We start from the raw sequence: 19,771 nt of genomic DNA, 5'->3' as shown, positions 1-19,771 counted from the left end.
GTTCTCCATTTATAATTCACCTGGTTCACTTTCTCTGTTAGTAAACTTCTGTTTGTTGTATTGATATAATACAGTATGACAGGGGTGGGAATCATGCAGATCTTCAGAGGTTGTTGGACTGCAACTCCCAGTATTCCTCACCATTGGCTGTACTGGCTACAACTAGTAGTCCAATAACTCTTGGCTGCCTGATTTGCACCCAAGCTTTAGGCTTTCTTGCTCACAGCCAACTAAGATTAATTGTCAGAAGGAAAGTACAGCTCCAGGAGATAAGAACTGGAACACCAGAAGCCCATTAATCAAAGTCTGGCCAGTTTACTGTACTGTTCATTACTGAACAGTGTGTTCTGTGATTGTCTTCTTCAAATAAAATTAAAGGCACCATACATCAATTGAAAATCACTGTAAGAGACTTGTGGTGAGAGACATCTCGACATTTTTACCAGAATGTTTATCTGTTAATGTAATATTGCTACAATTCCGGTTTAACACTTGGTTTAATGAATAAAGCAATCAGTCCTAGATTTCTTCATTCTTTATAAGTGTGTGTTGTTGTTCAGTGCCTTTAAGTCATTTCTGTCATATGGCAACTGTAAGGCGAGTTTATTGTGGGGATTTTTTGGCAGGTTTCCGCAGAGGGAGGTTGCCATTGTCTTCCCCTGACGTTGAGAGAATGTGACTTGCCCATGGTCACCCAGTGGGTTTCCATGGATGAGCTGGGATTCAAACCATGGCCTCCACAGTCCTAGTCGAACACTCAAACCTATTGTTATTTAAGTTTATTGCACAGAGCTTGGAGAACAGGAATGGAGTGGAACGGGAAGGGAATGGGAATGGGGGGGATGCATATTATCACATGGGAGAATGCCGCAGATGCTGCCAGGAGTCCCCAATCCATTCCCCATCCATTCCTCAGCAGAATGTTCTGCAGATGATTCTGGACAGTTCTTCAAAATCGGCTGCTGTGAGATGGATGAGGAATGGACTGGGGACCCCTGGTGGCATTGGTGGCGTTCTCCCATGCGATAATATGCGTTTTCCCCCTGTTCCGTTCCCTTCCCATTCCTTTCCGCTCCGTTCCCATTCTCCAAGCCCCGTGCCATAAACGTATTTGTTTCAGGCATTGAATCCTAAACATTCAGTAAAATTCCACAGTTTCAACATTTCAAAGCAAAACAAAATTAATTTGAAGTGTGCACATCAAAAACATTTTTAATAGGGCCCAGATTGGGGCTATTAATTTTGTTACTGTAATTTGCGACACCTATTTATTTGTTTTAAGTTGTTAACATTACTGTTCTTTACTAAAAGGGTTAGCACATCACTTACTTTTTATATTTTAAAAAATTTCAAATGGCTCCCAACCATCACAACAACACTTTCAGAGTAATGATGAAATATTACATATTATACTACTGAACTAGTTTTGAAAATCCATATCATGGTTATTTCCTCATTACCCATCTTCTAATAGTTTGATGCAAAAAATAAGGATCCCATTCTGGGAGAATGGCAGAATAGAAATTCAATCAATCAATTAGTCAATAATATTTTTTACTTGTAATGTCTTATTTTGAAGCCATGATGCAATCATAAGCTCACCTATTTAAATGATGATATGCTATTCATTTCTGGTGAGTTATTCTTGTCTTTTCCTATGTAGACTCAGTGGGTGTCATGGGACGTCTGATTTCTAGAACATTTTTGGGAATGCTGTATAGCTTTTAGCTGGCCACAGTTACCCATGTACTGATAACATCTTTGTTTTCAAGAAGGAATGATCTTCAGTTTACTAATGTTTAGGCTACAATTTTTTTACATTTCATAAACAGAAGAAATCATTGCATAAAAAGAGTTAAGTGAATGCTTTTGGATACCAAATCTCAATACATCTAATATTCCATGATTAAGCCATTCCTCATAGTTGCCCATGATTTACCAAGTTTTCCCTTAGGCCTAGCCTGGCACACCCAACTATGTTCTTTTCCCATAACAATAATTATTATATTATATCAATAAGTTATTGCTGTTGTTGTGTGCCTTCCAGACATATCTAGCATATGGCAAACCTGAGGCAAACCTGTCACAGGTTTTCTTGGCAAGATTTGTCCAATGGAGGTTTGGCTTTGCCTCCCTCTGAGGCTGAGAGAGTGTGACTTGCCCAAGGTCACTCAGTAGGTTTCTGTGGTGAAGCAGGGATTCAAACCCCAGTCGCCAGAGTCATACGCCAATGTTCAAACCACTACACCATGCTGACTCTGTGCCTGCTCTCATCTCCTCCCCTAAAGTCTGGAGCATCTGTTAGTTGTCCTGTAGGAGGTGGTACATCCCCTGTGGTAATGTCCAATCCATCCATAAGGGTATTAAAGGGTTCTTCCCCCTCTTGTTTTTCATGGGCTAAGGGAACACCCAACTCATGAAAGCTACCCACATGGTATGGCCTGCAGGAGTTCCTTTAATCCCTGTGAATAAGAAATTATTCCAAAAGTAGTTAATCACATAGTTGCTCATTTTTGGTCACAGGCACTCTACCAGAAATGTGCTAAAATGTTCAAAGGCTAAACAGGATGTTGAGCTGCCATTGGCGTAGCCTTGTCAGAACAGAAAGCACCATTGAAAATGAAGTTTTAAAACTTCTAATAGGCATACTGGCAGCACCTGGAAAGACTTGATGTTACACATGACCAAGTTCGCCCTGAAGCCTGATGCCTTTATCATTCATGCCTGAAAGGATGACTAGTCAGCTGAGCACAAGGAAGGGTAGGCTACATGATTAAGAGAGCCTCCCTTGGAGAGATGGGTTGTTTATAAACCTGGATTTGGACACCACTCCCAGGGAGAAAATGGCCAGCATCAGTGCTGAGAGAACTGTTGGCAGGCCCAATATCCTGCCCTCATTCTGGAGCCATTTAGAAAACCTAAGGTCCCACCAGTGCAATGCCTTGGTGCAATGATGGTGGCATGGCACCCAAGCTGCCTCAAAACAATTCTGGAACCCTGGAATTAGTCATGCAAGAGCAGGGGTCAACTCCTAGCATCTACTGTTGCTGCCCACCTGGTTAATCCTTACCTTGACTGCCACAAAGTGCACAAGCCATATCACCAGAGAAGGCCAACCGAGGAGCTCCACTTGCCAGTGCAATCTGTATGTAATAATAATAATAATAATAAGGCTCAAGGTACAACATGTTAAAATACAAAACACAATTAAAAATAACACATAAAACCAACAGTTAAAATACAATACTGTAAAACCATTAAATATGCTCATATAATATACCAATTTAAAAGTAATGATTTAAAATTGACTGAGTTGGCCTGCCAGAAGAGATATGTCTTTAGTAGTGTTTTAAAAGTAGTCAGTATTTTCAGCTGTCATATCTCCTCCAGCAGGTCATTCCACAGTCTGGGGGAAGCAGATGAAAAAATCCTCTGGGAAACTGTTGCCAGTCCCCAATACAAAAAAGGTCCATTTTCCAGAGGGCCTGAGTGCACAGGGCAGATTGAATGGGTGAAGGCAACCCTGTAGGTAACCTGGAACAAAACCATGTAGGGCTTTTAAGGTAATAACCAACACTGTGTATCTTGCCCTGAACATAATTGGCAGCCAGTGGAGCGCTTTTAAGATTGGCGTGATGTAATCATTCGTGGATGTACCCGTTATCAATCTGGCTGCCATATTCTGGACGAGTTGTAGTTTCCCAGCTTGGTACAAAGGTAGCCCAATGTAGAGCACATTGCTGAAGTCCTGCCTTGAGGTTAGCACTGCATGCACTACCATCTAAACCCTCCAGTTATAGGAAGGGGCACAGTTGGCATATCAGCCAAAGCTGATAACAAGTAACAACTATATTAGTTGTCTTTCTGTTTCTGAGCACAATTAAACATGCTGGTGTAATCTAGAAAGACATAAACCTCAGGGTTCAGGATACCTAAAGCACTGGCTGCTTCTGCGTGAATCTGTTTAGTCATTTAGATCAACTACAGAGACATTTCTTTGGGCTCACACACCAACAGAAATAGGGCAGTGGGTGAGCAGGGACATGGACTGGCATCCTGTTTGTGAATTATGGTAGTATAAATCCAGTTTGCGCTATCATAATCCACTTTTTGGGAATTTTGAAATTCTTTACTTGGTGACCAAAATCAAAATTTTGGTCACCTTTTACATTTTGCAGCCTCCTCCTTTCATGGTTATCTCCATGTTGTAGGGGGACTGGCAGAGATGCATATACTTTCTTGAAGCTGAATGAAGTCAAAGGATATCATCTGCTGGGACTGTCCAAAGAACTCCACAGGTCCCTGTGCAAATACCTGTTGCAGTATTTTTAGATACAGGGAAATACCTTAATACGTCTCCACTGATCCCCTAGGTCTCCAACAGCATGGAAATGACTGTGTTACAATGGGCTGCATCATTTAAAAGCTGGGGGGCATAGATACAGGCATACCTGTGTGCCTGAAGTAAATCTCCCAATGCAAGATTTCAGCTATAATCTTTTCTGTGGTTCTACAAAGAGATTCACTTGACAACTGACTTTATTCTCTTTTCAGTGTTCGGTTGTTGTTGTTGTTTTGATGTTTTAACTTCCCTGGTACTACACAGTTGCCACTCCAGTGTAGAAAACTAAATAGTGGTTTTAAAAAAGTCACTCATTTAGAGCACAACTCTCAGAATCATCAGCTAGCTATAACTGATTCCTGATTTTCCATTATAAACCATTTTGTGCACAACCAGAGGATTTTGCTTAAGTACACTTTTTGTGCACAAAACAATTCTTTCTGCATGAAAAACCAAGGGTTTTGCACAAAAGACAAACAAAATTCTCACTTAGAAGTCCCCAATGCAAAAAAGAAAGAAAGAAAGATGCACAAAACCTCACAGAATCTCCTTTGACAGAGAGAAAACTTTTGAAAATATTTGTTCTTGCATGCTAAAATGCAGTAATAAAGATTTATGTCTGTAGCTAACTGAAAGTTATTTAGACACTGACATAATTGTGTTCTTTTTACTCAGTGAGTTTAGCAAACTAGCCCTATATTCTCCACTGTTATTTCTAAACTGTCTTCAAAGGCAAGTATACAAATGCAGACATTCACTAGTGTAGTTAGGAAGCTACCTGGGAATGGATAATTGGGGCCAGACTTTCTCCATTCAAGAAGATTCTCTGTGTTAAAATGTTTAAGAACTGCTTTCTTACATTTGTAGGCTACATAAAACCCATTTGGTAAAAGAAGAAGAAATCAATGTTACTGCACTAAAGCCCCATGAAGATATAACTAGCTATATCAGAATGCAAGTATTACTTAGGTCTTTACCACATGAGCCCCATTCTCACCGCAGTTGCACTTGTCAATGCAAATGTTTGGATTCACCACATGTCTCTGCAGCTGTATGACTGCCACCATCATGTTTTCATCCTGATTCCACCTTAACCACATCTTCCTGCCTTATGCCCTACTTAACATATGTTCCATTTTTTAAATTGTATTTTTATTTATTTTTATATTCACTTTTCTGTGCAGTTCCAGACCTCTGCTACTGTGCTTTAAGGTTTTTTTAAAAAAAGAAAAGAAAAAAGAAGAAGAAAAGAAAAAAGAGTTAGGGAAAAGCTCCTTGCTGGGTTTCCCCATCAATGAAAGTGAACCCTTAATGATGCTTGGGGAAATGCAGTAGCAACAGATCAGAAGTGACACTGTGTGATGGGTGTCACCAAAGCTGCTTTTTTCTGGGTCTAATTGCATTTTAAAAGCCACATGTAGTAATCTCCTTAGTAACACATGTAGCTATACAGTAGAAGAAAATTAACACATGCACAAAGCTTATGAATAAAAAACCTATAATTTTTACTACACTGGAAGGAACTCACACCTTAGCAATGAAAACTATTATTCATGCTAGAGATATGTTGTACATTATTCATTCTTCATGTTATGCAAGATTGGTTTGTGTTGTATTTTTATTTTCAGAGGTCACTGACCTGATAAAATCTAGAACCTCGTGACATGTTTTTTGTGTGCACACAACTAAAAATATTTTAGTCATCTGGCCTTTCTGTCCCACCACACACACACACACACACCGCTCAGCTACTGAATGGCAGTCAAAGCACAATGACTCTGCTTTTTGCTTGTTTTGATCCAATTATGTAGGATAAAGCTTCTGATGGCTATTGTTCAGGATGAGAAGTTAGGAACTTTGCTGTCTAAGCAGTGAAGCCTCTGGGGTCCATAAGGCTATATCTAATTCTATTTCCTGTTCTCTAACAACCAGATGCAGTAAATTACATATACTCCCAGATCCCCGAACTCACATCCCTCTATTCACGAGCCGCAGAGTCAATTCCTGGGAAAGATAGGACAAGCAGGGTAACTGGTAAGTCTCAGCAGAGCACCATTTATTCTTTCAGCCCATAGACCATACCTTAACTTTTTAAAACATCATTAGATTTCTTGGGACTAACACCCAGCTGCATTTTAAGTTGAAGGAAGCAACGTAATTACTTGACATCACTAGCAGGCAACCTAAAGAGATGTTTCTCTATGTTCTGTCTATTTATTTATCTTCTATCTATTCATCTGTCTTTATTTATTTATTGAATGGTTAAAGCTTCAATGAGTTAATGTGAGAGAAAAGACATTTCAGACATGCATATAAACCACCAAACAGGAACACTAAGCCATTTTTTTCTGCCTGCTCAATAATATTTGCAGGAGGACCATTTGTGGTAAGCTTATTATGCAAACTTTAACATCAGCCTGACTGTAGAAATAGTAAATGTCTGTGAGTGCAAGAAAAAAGATTAAGGCATGATAAGGTATCACTGAAATCAGAAGTCATGGGCACAAAGAAAGGTCTAAAAACTTCATCCTGTACTTCTTTTACTTCAAAGTTCCATTGCATTTAATGGCGCTTGATACAAAGTTAGTGTTTGTAGAACTGCAGCCTACATGTCATAGATCTCAATGAAACTCAGTGACAGGCATGCCAAAAATAGCAGCAACATTAAATATAGCTTTCTCTTAGAAACACCTGAAAATGAAAATGACTCTCTGTCAAGTCTTCATACAAAGACCCAAATGTAGATTTGAAGCAAAAAAATTGAATCTAAATGTCTTTGTTTTCAGACATAATAGATGTTTCAAGTGTTTGAAAAAACAATTGTGAAACAGACAGAACACAAAGATGTCCAACTCTTTCGAGGGGTAGAATCCAAAAGAACCCAAGTCTCATCAACACTAAATGGATTATTGTTTTTATGCCTACGAGCCCACAATCTCATTGGCTGAGGACTGGGACGATACCACTGTGTGCAGCAATACCCCCAAAACTATACAGTATAACTTAATCTGTCTTTAAAAATATTGTGAAAAATTAATAGATTGGGTAGTTCTCGGTTTCTTTTTTTTCTTTCTTTCAACTGAATACAAATTATTGCATTTCATTTATTTGTTTTGAATATGAATTCCAGAATTTCATGTACAGTTATTCCTTTGAATTCACTGACTTCCCCTTTGTAGTTTTGAATTTCTATGGATGGGAAGCCAGGAGGCACAAAATGCCATGTGTGCAGAAGCGTGCGGCCATTAAAAACAATGGGGTTCCAATATTTGCACTTTTTCCGATTCCGGGGGGGGGGGGGGGCCAGAACATATCCCCTGTGAATCAGAAGTCATGACTGTAGTTTTATATGTACGAAAAAGAGTATGTCTCTGTTAGAGTTTATTCAAGTTAGTGGAGAGATCTTTGTTCTGTCTCCACATAAGGAAAAAACATAGACAAAAGGGTTGGGGTCTTAATAACATGGCTACGTCTATCTAAAATGTAATATAAACAGTGGGTTAATAAGGGACCTCACAATTCCTGCTTACAACTCTTCCTCCACACAACTGGTTGAGAACATAATTTTACAGAAAATGCAATGATAAATATGAAGAAAACTGTGAAAAAAGACTGGGGGCAGTATATAGTCAAAGAAGCTGAATTTTGGGCAGTGGGTGACAAAAACCTTATTACAGTAGAAAGTTATTTTTTAAAATATATATTTTGGTCTGAAAACATTTATCTTAAGCGTGAGTAAAAATTTTGACATGAATGATTTTTATGATACTTAGGCTGCAGTCTTAAGAATACAAAGAAGGTATATTAGAAAGTGACTCTCACTAAAGTGACTTAGTCCTGGAATGTAAATGGATGTACGACTGCAACATTACATGTGAAATATACAAAATGAGTGCTCAGTTTGTGATACAGAGGGTGGCTCACACAGTGTGATGTTGACCTGGTGGTATGGTACATGATGTAGTTTAATGGACTCACACAACTGATGGGTCAGATTCAACATTGCTCTCCAGAGGGAATTGTACCCAGAATCTCTTGACCAACAAGGATAGTTGTCATATATCCTGGCTGATTTTGGGAATTGTAGCCCCTCTCCCAAAACTCTTTCCAAGCTCTGTTGAGGACAAACAAGAGAGAACATTTGCTGTCCTCATGTCCTCACTTGTAAGTTTCCCAAGGTCATCTGGATAGCTTCATGATAATGGCTTCAAAAGAGAGTGTGGATCATCTGGTCTAATCCAGAAACTGTTTGTTGTATTATGGAACACACTGTGCAAATTGTAGAACAGCAGTTGCTAACTGTTGGCCTGCAACAGTTGGATCTAGTCCCATAAGTGGTTTTACCTTGCTTCTTTCAGTGCCTCTGCCACATATATTATCAAAACTGTTCACAGTTTCATTTTTAAGGAAGAGAAATTGGATGCCTTCATATGAATTTTTTATCCTCACTGCAGGGTTTCTACATCACACACAGGACTCTTTCAGGAAATCCACCTTTTTGCTGCCTCTCCTCTGTATCTGTAAACACCTTACTGCTAGATAGGAATGGGAGCGTCTTTGTATTTCCAACCCATGTCAATTTCTCAAGTGTTCACTCATAAATCCATTTTATTTGGCATTCATCTGCAGTTCAAAAGAAATAATATTGATGTTACAACCCATGTTTGAGTATGCATTCCTAAATATGTTTTCTCTTAAAATGCAAACTTCTGAACCTATTTTATCTAAAAGCACTCCAAATATGTTTTATCTCAAAATGCACATTTTAAAATATATATTGTCGAGCTGAGAACTGTTCCCAAACTGAGTGCTTGAGTTGAATGTGCAAATTTGAAAGTGCAAATTCTGGTGGAATAGCCACATCCTGAACAATACATTATTCCAGCATGTGCAGATCAGAGCAGTATATATCAGAATCTGTAAAGACATAACTGTTCAAACATCTTTCCTTCCTGGTGATGCTGTCTTTTTTTACAGAGCCAATAATATGCCACTGAGAATACAGAAATTAGCCAACACCAACATAGATTAGGTAGCCCCTGCTAGACCAAATAAACCAATTAAAACCATGTTGCTTAATATATCTTCAGTAGCCAGCATGGTGCAGCAGTTTGAGTGTTGTGCTAGTACTCTAGGAGCTCATGGTTTAAATCCCTGCTTAGCCATGGAAACCCACTGGTTGATGCTGGGCAAGTCCCCCGCTCTGAGCCACATGGAAGAGCAATGACAAACTCTCTCGATAGGTTTTGCCAAGAAGCCCTATGGTAAGTTCACCCTATGTCCGAGTAAATGTGAAGACACATAACAACAAATCCTTTATCATACCAATGAGCACAGCAGAATGCTTGGAATAACAAATGCATAACTTCATTACATTACTATTGTAAGTTAATGGAGAATAACTTTGCTCCTTTGTGGTGCAATTGCATCTTTTTGTTTACTTTTAAAGTTGCATGGTGTGACTTCACTGAGTGGTGGACGAGAACATCCCATGGTTCAAGTGCTGGCTTGTGTTGTGCCTTGTGTATCTGCCTCTTATAATGTTGTGGGTATGGAGATGGTGGCAGTGTGAATGAGAGGGGAAAGGTGTTTTATACCACAGACCTGTGACTTATAGTATGTTAAACAACCAGGGGTCCAAACAGACAGGCCAAAATAAAGCTGCTTCGGGTCATTTTGGAGGTATGCTATTTAAATGACACATGCATCTTAAGAGGCCAGAAGCTGCACCAAAGCTGTGTTCCAATCCTTAGGACTGGAGCGTGGCTTTGGCGGGACGTCTGGCCTCTTAGGATGCATGCATCATTTAAACAGCATACTTCCAAAGTGACCCGAAGCAGCTTTATTTTGGCCTGTCTATTCAGCCCCTAAGTAACTAAAAGTGACTTTTAGAAAGCAACCATTTATTTAGTTCTCCAAAAGTAACACATTTTCAGAAAGTTGAAAATAGTAACTAACTACTGGAGGGGCTTTAACTGCAACTAATTACTTCTTTTATAAAGTACCTTTCCAAGCTCTGAGAGTTTTGTGTTGGGTCAAGGTATTTTGAATGCATTCATTGTGTCCATCTGGATTGAAATTCTCATGAAACAGCACAGTAAAATCACCCACAACTGGTTGTGAATGCACAAGTAGTCATTATCCTTCCTTGACATGTTAGTTAAATCCATTGAAAAGGCAAGATGTTTTCTTTTACAAACTAGATCACAGGCAACCTAGTCCACTGCAAATCACTACTCTTTCAAACATATGAGCATGCCTGTGACAAATGCTTCTTTCTATTCTTTCTTTCTTATACCAATTTATTAACTTATTTGCTTTTAGAATGTAGTTTACAGTCTGATTCTGTGTACACAAGTAAGCCAAATTCAGTGAGCTTTGGCTGACAATAGCCAGTTAAAATAGAATTCACTTAAGATAGAATGTAACTATGCACAGGTTTTTCTTTAAAAGATGCGGTGAAATACAGGGCACTGAGAGATTTACCTCTTCCCCCTGCAAAAGAATCTAAGCTGTGCCCTGCTCCACATCACTAGAATGCTTAGATTAAAATATCCCCATTGGTACCAGGGGATTTAGCCATTTGTGTAAGGCAGTGGTTCCCAACCTTTCTTTTTCTCCATGACAGAAATGAAACAGTCTACTTTTTTTCTTGAGAAGGATTTTTATATGTTTACCAGGCAAACTTGCATGAAAGACATACAATTTGTAGTAGTTTTGTTTGGCCTAAACACAACTAAACATAACTTATAATTCTATTAGAAGCTATTCTTCTTTGTTAGACCAAATGACTCCTCAAGCCACCTTCTGCTTTAGGCATTAGGAGCCATTGGAGCCATTTATACTTCAACATTCTAAAAGCAGGGTTGTGTATAATGTATACTATATATGTTAGCTCAAACTGAGTAGCCCAAGAAGGTTTACATTACTTCCTTCATTTGCATAGATCTGTTTCAGTTGGTGATAGAATAAGATCCTATATAGGGCACTGAAGTTAACACCTGACTATTAGAATTCTTTTTGTGAAGTTGTTTTGGCTTCTGAGATTGTGCCAGAACACATTGACACCATCCCTATTTCTTCTGTAGCTATACATTGCTTTGTTAATTAAAGATGAAATTCCTGGCAAACTGTACCGCATCCTGCAGTTTCTCTGCACACTTGCAAAATCACATAACATACACCCTGCTTTTATCTATACATTGGTATATGGGTTAAAATATATCCACACTCCTTGATCCTTGTTAACAGTGATGCTATAAGCTATAAATCTCCATCTTTGGATGCTATAGAGGAGCTCATCCTGATGTGGATGTGAAATGGCACCTTCCAAATCCCAGTGCCCTCCAGAAATGTTGTACAACAAATCCCAATGGCCTACCATACATGACCATTGAGTGTGTTGGGTAGAGGTAGATAAGAGTTGTAATGCAACCTATCTGGAAGGCTCTGGGCTACAAAGGACTTTTCTGTGGCAGTGACAAACACCTGAAGGCACCTCTGAAACTGCTGAAGATATTCTCTGTGTCACTGGACATTCCCACATGACCCTCAGTGCTTTATGCAGTTCAAAAGAATTAACAACCGGTTCTATCTATTTTCTGCCCAAATGTGTACATGTTAACCAAAAGTTTTTAATTGTTATATGATTCATCATTGGAAAAATGTATGTGGATGTGTGCTTGCCTGCCACAGAGGGGACTGGGGGGATCGGGGCCTGGTGCTCTCCAGATGACTTTTCCTCTCACTCTCACTGTCATTCTCTGTTGCTCTTCCTCCTTTCTTCTTTCTTGCCTGAATTTTCTTCCCCCAAGGAGACTGCCTGCAAAGCAGAAACTGACTCCTTTTCTCCTCTTCCTTAGCTATTCCTGGTGGCTGCTGTGACAGAGCCAAGGCTAGATGGGAAAGCTTTGGCTTGCTGTGGCTGCTGTTGCCGGAGGGAGCTGCTGGGAATGAATCAAAGCATGTTCTAGTCAGGGGGAGACACAGCAATTTTCTGCCCACACATAGGTGGTTCTTCAAACCTGACAAATTTTAATAACCTGTTTGGGTGAGCTGGTGTGAACCAGCTGATTGTCAGCACTGCAGCCAAAGCTTGCATAATGGGCATGGACATAGGCCTTAACATTCCCGATGGAGACAAGGTTGTAGATTTCTTTGTTTGTTACACCTAACACAGATAATGTGAGGAAGTTATCCGTTCTGAAAGTATGACTAGCACCAGTTGCATTGACTGATCTAGAATAACAACTGCTTCTCTTTGTAGTATCCACCACATTTCTAACCTAGACTGCTTGGCACTGTAGGGAACAGCTTCTTTGGGGGAACAGTTGTCTGCTTGTCTGTTTGGCAATTAACCATTCACATGCTTTTTGTTGTTGTAACATGCACTTCCTCTCTTCTTTCCATTCAAGCTTTATACAGCATGGAAATTAATGTGGAGAAAGACAAACAGACAGGAGAGACCAAGATTCTCTCTACATCCCCCATTGGCCTAGAGGCTGCCCATCAAAGAGGAATCAAAGTCTATGATGATGGTACCAAAGTAGTCTATGAGATGCACTCTGGAGGCACAGTGGTAGAAAATGGAGTGCATAAGTTAAGCTCAAAGGATGTAGATGAACTTATTCAGAAGGCCGGACAATCAGGCATTAAAGGAGGGACTGTATCAATAGCAGATGGGACCCTCAGCCACACAAAGGAACAGATTCTTTTCAAGGAAGCAAAACTAGAGATGGTGCGCAAACCTAGCAAAAGGCATTCCGGGAATCCTCGACACCAAGCAAAACTCTCTGGGGATGAAGTTCCCGAAGCCAGCACCGACCACCCAGTAACAATGATATTTATGGGTTACCAAAATATTGACGATGAAGATGAGACAAAAAAGGTGCTGGGCTACGATGAGACAATCAAGGCCGAACTGGTCCTCATTGATGAAGATGATGAAAAGTCATTACGGGAGAAGACGGTGACTGATGTGTCCACCATGGATGGGAATGCTGCTGAGCTGGTTTCTGGGAGACCCTTGTCGGACACAACAGAGCCCTCCTCACCAGAGGGGAAAGAGGAAAGTCTCCCAATGGAAAAAATCCCAGGTACAGAAAAGAAAAAGCGCTGTCAGTGCTGTATTGTCATGTGACCACCTCTTCCTTTCTTCCTCTTCTTCCGAGCAGCTCGTGCTCCATCACTCCCTTAGACCTCACTGTATTTTTTTCTAACTGCAATACTGTGAACTGGAAGTGACTGCCTCCATTGCCTTGCAGTTGGGTTGCTCTGTTTTTTCTAGTTCTTCAAGGGAGATGAATCCTGGAAAGTATGATTTCTCACCAAATGCACTGTTTTAGGTTTGTTTTTTAAGGGTGAGAGAGAAAAATGAAAGTAAACACACATACACAGAAACACTTTCATGTTTGAAACAGATCTATCTCTATCTATATATAATATATGAATATGCATAAATGGATGTGTGTTGATATATGCATATTTATGTATTGCATATATTTATGAAACATATAAATGTATATGAAGAATTGTTTTTCTATATCAAGCAAGTGTGATCAGCCTCCAAGGATTTTGCAGGACTCTTTTAAGTGTCACGTCCATGTGAGCCTTAAACTGCATTTTAATGTTCTTTTTTTAAAAATAATAATAATAAATAGGTTTTATTTTTTACTGGGGCAAGGGCAGTTGGTCATCATGTTGTTTTGATATCACAAAATTCAGGCCCTTCCTTCCACCATGGATTTTACAACTTGTTTTTTTTTCTGAACTCTGGAAGCTGTTCAATAAGGTTTGCTCTCAGAAAAGTTCTAGGAAATCTACTAAGGTTGAGAAGAAAGAGCACAAGGAACAGAGGGAGAGGGAGATGGGGGGTCACAAAGAGTAGGCTCAACCAGGGCTTCGAAAAGTTTCTTTTAGGGCTACAGCTCCCAGACATCCCTAGCTAGCATGATCCCTGGTCATGCCAGTTGTGAGATTCTAGGAACTGAAGCCCAATAGGGATTTTTCTAAACTCATCCCAACAAGTGCTGCTGCTATGCAACCTCCTTTCATTTTCCTAGAGCCTCCAATGGGAAGCTTCACACAAGCTTCATTGAGAAGCACTGATGTTTCTTAGCAGTAGCATTTGCTAAATATCTCCTATTTGGACAGATTTCAGTGTGGGCAATACTGTTAGCTTCAGTGGGACTGGTATGCATGCAGCTTTGTCTTGGATGACAGCCTTGGTGTTTATTTTGTGACACAGAAAATAACAGTCATGTTCAACTAAAAAGTGTTTTTTGGTTTGATTTTCACCTACAGTGGTGGTTCACTTTTGTTTTTGTTTTGTTTTTTATTATTATTTTAATTTGTTTTTGGCCTTGTCTAAATCTTCCAGCTTACAGTATTGTGCATCTGTTCCCTACATTCAAACTGAAATAAACATGTCATGAAAATGGGATCCAGCGGGTGCCACAACTTAAATGTAGGCACTGATTTTAATGACTTGCCTTTAAGTAACAGTGCCCTACATATGTGCCTGCTTGCTGCAACCATGGAATGTGAAGTATTCTTTTGTTGTTTACTTAGAATATGTACCCACAATAACGATCATAGAATCTGAAACTGTTCCTAGAGACAGAAACTGTCAGAAAAGTGTACATTTTTTTTCTCCAGGGGAGAAGAATCCAATGCTCAAGTTATCAAATAAGTTTCATATAAAAGTGGTGGGTGTCACTTTTGATTCTATGAATTGGAGAGCCAAACAAAGATGTCCATGGCTTCCTGAGAAGCAAGATCTGTTGGTTTGAAGTATACAGTCTTTAAGCATTCATAGAGCAGTTCTTCAAGTAGAAAAGAGAAACCCACCTTCCCAAAAGAATAGGTCAAGTTGAGACATTGGCTTCTTGCATCGGTCTGAGCAACTTTCCAGACCCTGCTTCTAAAACAAATCATGATAGGAAATCCAGATAACTGGGACTTCATTTATCTAAAGTGACTCATATTTCTTCCCAAATATTACTTGTTTATTTGTAAAACTTTGGCAAAACACTAGTTTTCTCTATTTCATCAAAAAGAAATGTTCTGTGAATCACACAAAGGAACAAAATCAAGGGTAAGCACATTGCCTGCTTTTTCTCATTTGGCATATTCAGACACTATATTTCCCCAAGATTGGCCCTCAAGAGAGAACAAGAGCAGGTCTTTGGCTCACATGCTGTGTCTCTATCCTTTGTTCACTGTGGAGAAATGGGAACATTATATGGAAGATTTGACCATTATTTGATTGTGAAATTTCTTTTAACCCTGAGTGATGGAAAGCCATGGCTTTGCAGATGGTTTTGGACTCCAGTTCCATCAGCCAAGGCTAGCATGACTGATGGTCAGGGATGATAGATACTGTGGACAAACAACATCTAGAGAGTACCTGCACTAAACCCTAGGGACGTTTTAAGCTCCAACTCTCTTTCATCAGGCTAAACACATCATTTAAATTTTGAAGTATTTCCTTGGCCTAAAGAGGATTCTGGTGTGTTGTGGGTTTTAAAAATGTCCCAAAGTCTGTGTTTGCAAAATCTAGTGTGCCCCATTCAACTACATAGGGCCAGAAGAGGGAATAGCAATAAAATAAGGGAAGGAATTAAAAACCAGATAAATTAAAATAAAATGAAATATACACTCTTTAAATTGTGGGGTGTTTTCTAACCCCAATAAATTCCAGTCTCCCCAATGAAAGACATCTCACTTTCTCCTGACTGAGGCCAAGCAGCTAACAATGACAGTAGGTTCCTTCTGTTTCACTCCATCATGGTTTTGCTGAAAATGGTATGGGACATCCTACTTGTACAGTATGTTATATTAGCTGGAAGGAAACGGTACCCTACTCAAAAGCCAATAGATTTATTAGGACTTCTTTTTCTCCTACCTATTCATTGGTCATTTTAAAAGCGATATAGGCTAAGTAGCTGAAATAAGAGGACTTTTTCAGTGGAGCAGGTAGTAAGGTTATAGAATACCTTCTATGGATATAAGTGTGTGCTAATTTCATGCTTGAAGAAAACAACAAGTAATTTTAGCAGTCTTCTTTCTGCTGCAGGAATGTCAGACTATTTTCAGTTTGGTACTTATTCCGTGCAAAATTCACATGTGATATTTTTGTGCAGAAAGCAACCTTTTCTAAACATTATTCCCAAGCAGAAAATGCTGTTTCTTGTGCAGAAAATTGTATAATTGGGGACTTAGGGGCTGTGCAGACCGGCCATTAAGACTGGCCTGAGGTGGAGTCAGGGGTGGCATCCATACGATGTGATGCCATGCACCACTCCACATGGCATGTGGCATAACAATGCTCCTCTGGCACTGCATCCACATGACACAGCACCAAAGGAGTGCCTTAAAGCCATGGTGCCATGGCTATTGTGCCCTTTCCAGGGCACAAAAAGGAGCCACTTTTTGTAGCTCCCTTTTTTGCCCTGGAATGGCCAGATTGGGGTCACAGTGTGCAGTTGCCACAGCCCCAATCCAACACAGATGGAGGTGGCTGCAGACCGCCCCTTAGGGGCAAAATTCACCAAAAAATGCAGTGTGAATTTTGTGCAGAATAAGTCCCAAATTGCGAAGATTCTCATCAGTACAGGTTTTCCCAGATCTGAGTTTCCCAACACTGAAGAAACACATTTTTAAATTATTTTTGAATATTTTTCAAATAGGTCCAAAACTGCAGAAATAATCCAGTTTGAGACTCCTTTAACTGCCCTGGCTCAGTGCTAGAGAATTCTGGGAACTATAGTTTTGGAAGACATTTAGCTTTCTCTGTCAGAGTGCTAAGGTGCCACAATAAACTACAATTCCCAGGATTCCCTAGCACTGAGCCAGGGCAGTTAAGTGGTATCAAACTGGATTATATCTGCAGTACATGTGGGAACTTAGGGGCTCTTCAGACCAGCCATTATGGCCGGCCTGGGGGCGGAGTTGAGGCATCGCGTCCATATGACGCACACCCCTACTCCACCTCTCAGGGCACTGTGATGCCGTGCACTGCTCCATAGGGCACATGACATCATGGCACTCCTCCGGAGCTGCGTCCGCATGACGCAGCACTGAAGGAGCGCCATATAGCCTCGGTGCTGTGGCTATGACACCCTGGAAAGGCTGGATTGGAGCTGCAGAGTGCGGTTGCCACAGCCCCAATCTGGCTGATGAAGGGGCAGCTGGAGACTGCCGTTTGGAGCTGTTTGTACAGCCCCTTAGTGTTTCCATTCCTAATGCCTGCATTGTAGGCCAACCTTTCTGTGAATTTTGCAACTAAACCTGAGTCTTGAGGGGAGCACTGTAGTGCAGGATGACTGAGGGTTATAGGAAACCCCATATTCAAATAACATCAAATATATTCTGTTTTAGTGTTCACTTCTCCCCACAGTAAAATTTCAAAAGATGGGCAAAAAACTGACTATAAGAGCCTAGAGCTGACTGCCATGTTCTCCATGGGTGACGTTGATGCCCATTATGATAATTTTTGATCAATTAATGTGTGACAAATTTTATACCTGTAGAGTTTTACTTTTTCCATCTTCATTTTCATTTGAAGCCCTTATGGGTGTGTTCTAACAAGCCTTTGCTCGTGTAAAATCAAGATTGGGCAGTGGTTATTACAGGTGATAGGTGATCTTCCTCAAGGTACTTCACATGAACATTCAACAGATGAATGGATTTTGGAAAGTGCAGCTAATGGATGGGTGAATCCACTATGAGGTTGATGAAAAATAACTGATCCATATCTCGACTACGGTGACTCCACCTAGGATGTGTGCCCCTCTTGCTCTTCTTGAAGAGAAATTCCTGACTGATAGCAGTCTGCGTTACATTCAAATTAGAAACCATGTCTCCTGTGGCATTAAAATAACTTCAGCCAAGGAGAAATTTAATAAGTCTTTGGAAAGACAATAAACACAAGTCAAGTCGTCTTGTAAACTGACAGCAGTGTACCTGTTCTCTCTTGGATGGTGCTTTTACTGTATCAACAGTTAGCTTTAAACATTATGTAGAACAAAAAATTGTGCTCTGAACTCTTTTCTTTCTGTGCCATTATGGAAGATGTCACTGCACAGTAACGTTTCATGTAAGGAATACTAAAACAAACACAGTGTGATTTACAAGATTGCAAGATTATACCACAGTTTGCTTTTAAACACATTTACTTAGTAGTATGTTGCATTTGTGTTCAGTTAAAATTACTTTAGCATAACATGCTTGGGATCACAGCCCTGAAAAGGTAGACCACACTGTTGTGGAATGGAGTCTCTCACTCGTTTCTATTAATAGAGTATATGGCTTTCAAATGAATGCTTGGAAATATCACATATTCAGAAATCAGTGAACAGTTAAAAATGGATTTATAGTGGCACAAAGAGATTACCAGTGTAATCCTATAGTTGTCTATTCAGACATAAGTCTAAGTTCAAAGGGTCTTACTGCCAGATAAGAGCATGGAGGATTGCAGCCAAAGATATCCTACTGCCCCCTGCATTTGTTACACTCATTGATAATGGCTCCTCTTCACTTGTCAATAGTTCCCTTCTGTGGGTTGTTTGTTTGTTTGTTTGTTTTAATGCATGATAGGAATTATCCAATCTCCAGATGTTGTTAGATTGCACATCCCAGCAGTCCTAGCCTGCATAGCCTGTGGTAAAGAATGCTGGGGGCTGCTCTCCCATGACATTTGGAGGTCCTTATGATGCCCATCCTCTTTTAGTGTAACACACTCCATATTTTCCATATCCATATAAGGTCCATTTTATTAGGAAACTCATGTTTTCCACCATCTTGTAATTTCAGGTATTGCTACTGTTATTATTATCAGAATCAATTCAACATCCTCCTAAGTTAAAATATCCTTTATATAACCTAACAACAGAACCAAAGGATTTATTGATATTATGCATCCTGGGCAGCATTTCCAGCTTTCCATTTAATATTCAGTGAAGGGGAAGCAGAATGTGATGTGCAGCTACAGCTCTCACTATCATACTAGCCTGTGTATTACTATTGTTTAGGTATTTGTTTCCAGGTTAATAAAATAAGACTGATGGCTTACAGCAATTTCATTCATTCAGCATTAAACTGTGATCCATACAAAGTTAATGAAAGAAGTGAGGGCATCACAAAGTTTAATCCTTAGAGGTTAGAAACAGAGCACAAGAATTAGATATTTTATCGGATACAACAGAAAACTGATTTTCACTGATTTATGTTTATATTTTAATAATGTCCTTAATGGTCCAGCAACATAGATTTGCCAATGCCAAGGTTAAACCAGATAAACTCCTATTTTTATAATATTGTCTAAAATGAAGTCTTTCATATTTGTCAAAAGACTAGTTCTTTTTTAAGCACAATAATTTTCTGGAAAAAGCAGAAACGATTCAACTGAAGTTAAGCATATTTACATTT

General features: G+C 39.7%; 1 protein-coding gene across 4 annotated transcripts in view; it reads left to right on the top strand.

Moving 5' to 3' along the window:
* Positions 1-19,771, top strand: part of PALM2AKAP2 (PALM2 and AKAP2 fusion) — a 325,590-nt gene that overhangs the window by 144,799 nt on the left and 161,020 nt on the right. For 3 of the 4 annotated variants that reach the window (XM_042450170.1, XM_042450169.1, XM_042450168.1), the window contains exons 6-7: positions 6,275-6,376; positions 12,757-13,437. In XM_042450170.1, the coding sequence (XP_042306104.1) occupies positions 6,275-6,376; positions 12,757-13,437 (783 nt within the window). The remainder of the gene's footprint in view (positions 1-6,274; positions 6,377-12,756; positions 13,438-19,771) is intronic. The other variant, XM_042450171.1, reaches the window with a different exon arrangement.

Source organism: Sceloporus undulatus, chromosome 2 (assembly GCF_019175285.1).
Source record: "Sceloporus undulatus isolate JIND9_A2432 ecotype Alabama chromosome 2, SceUnd_v1.1, whole genome shotgun sequence".
Taxonomy (NCBI): domain Eukaryota; kingdom Metazoa; phylum Chordata; class Lepidosauria; order Squamata; family Phrynosomatidae; genus Sceloporus; species Sceloporus undulatus.
The sequence above is the reverse complement of the archived record's forward strand: the minus strand, read 5'-3'. Positions and strand labels throughout refer to the sequence as shown.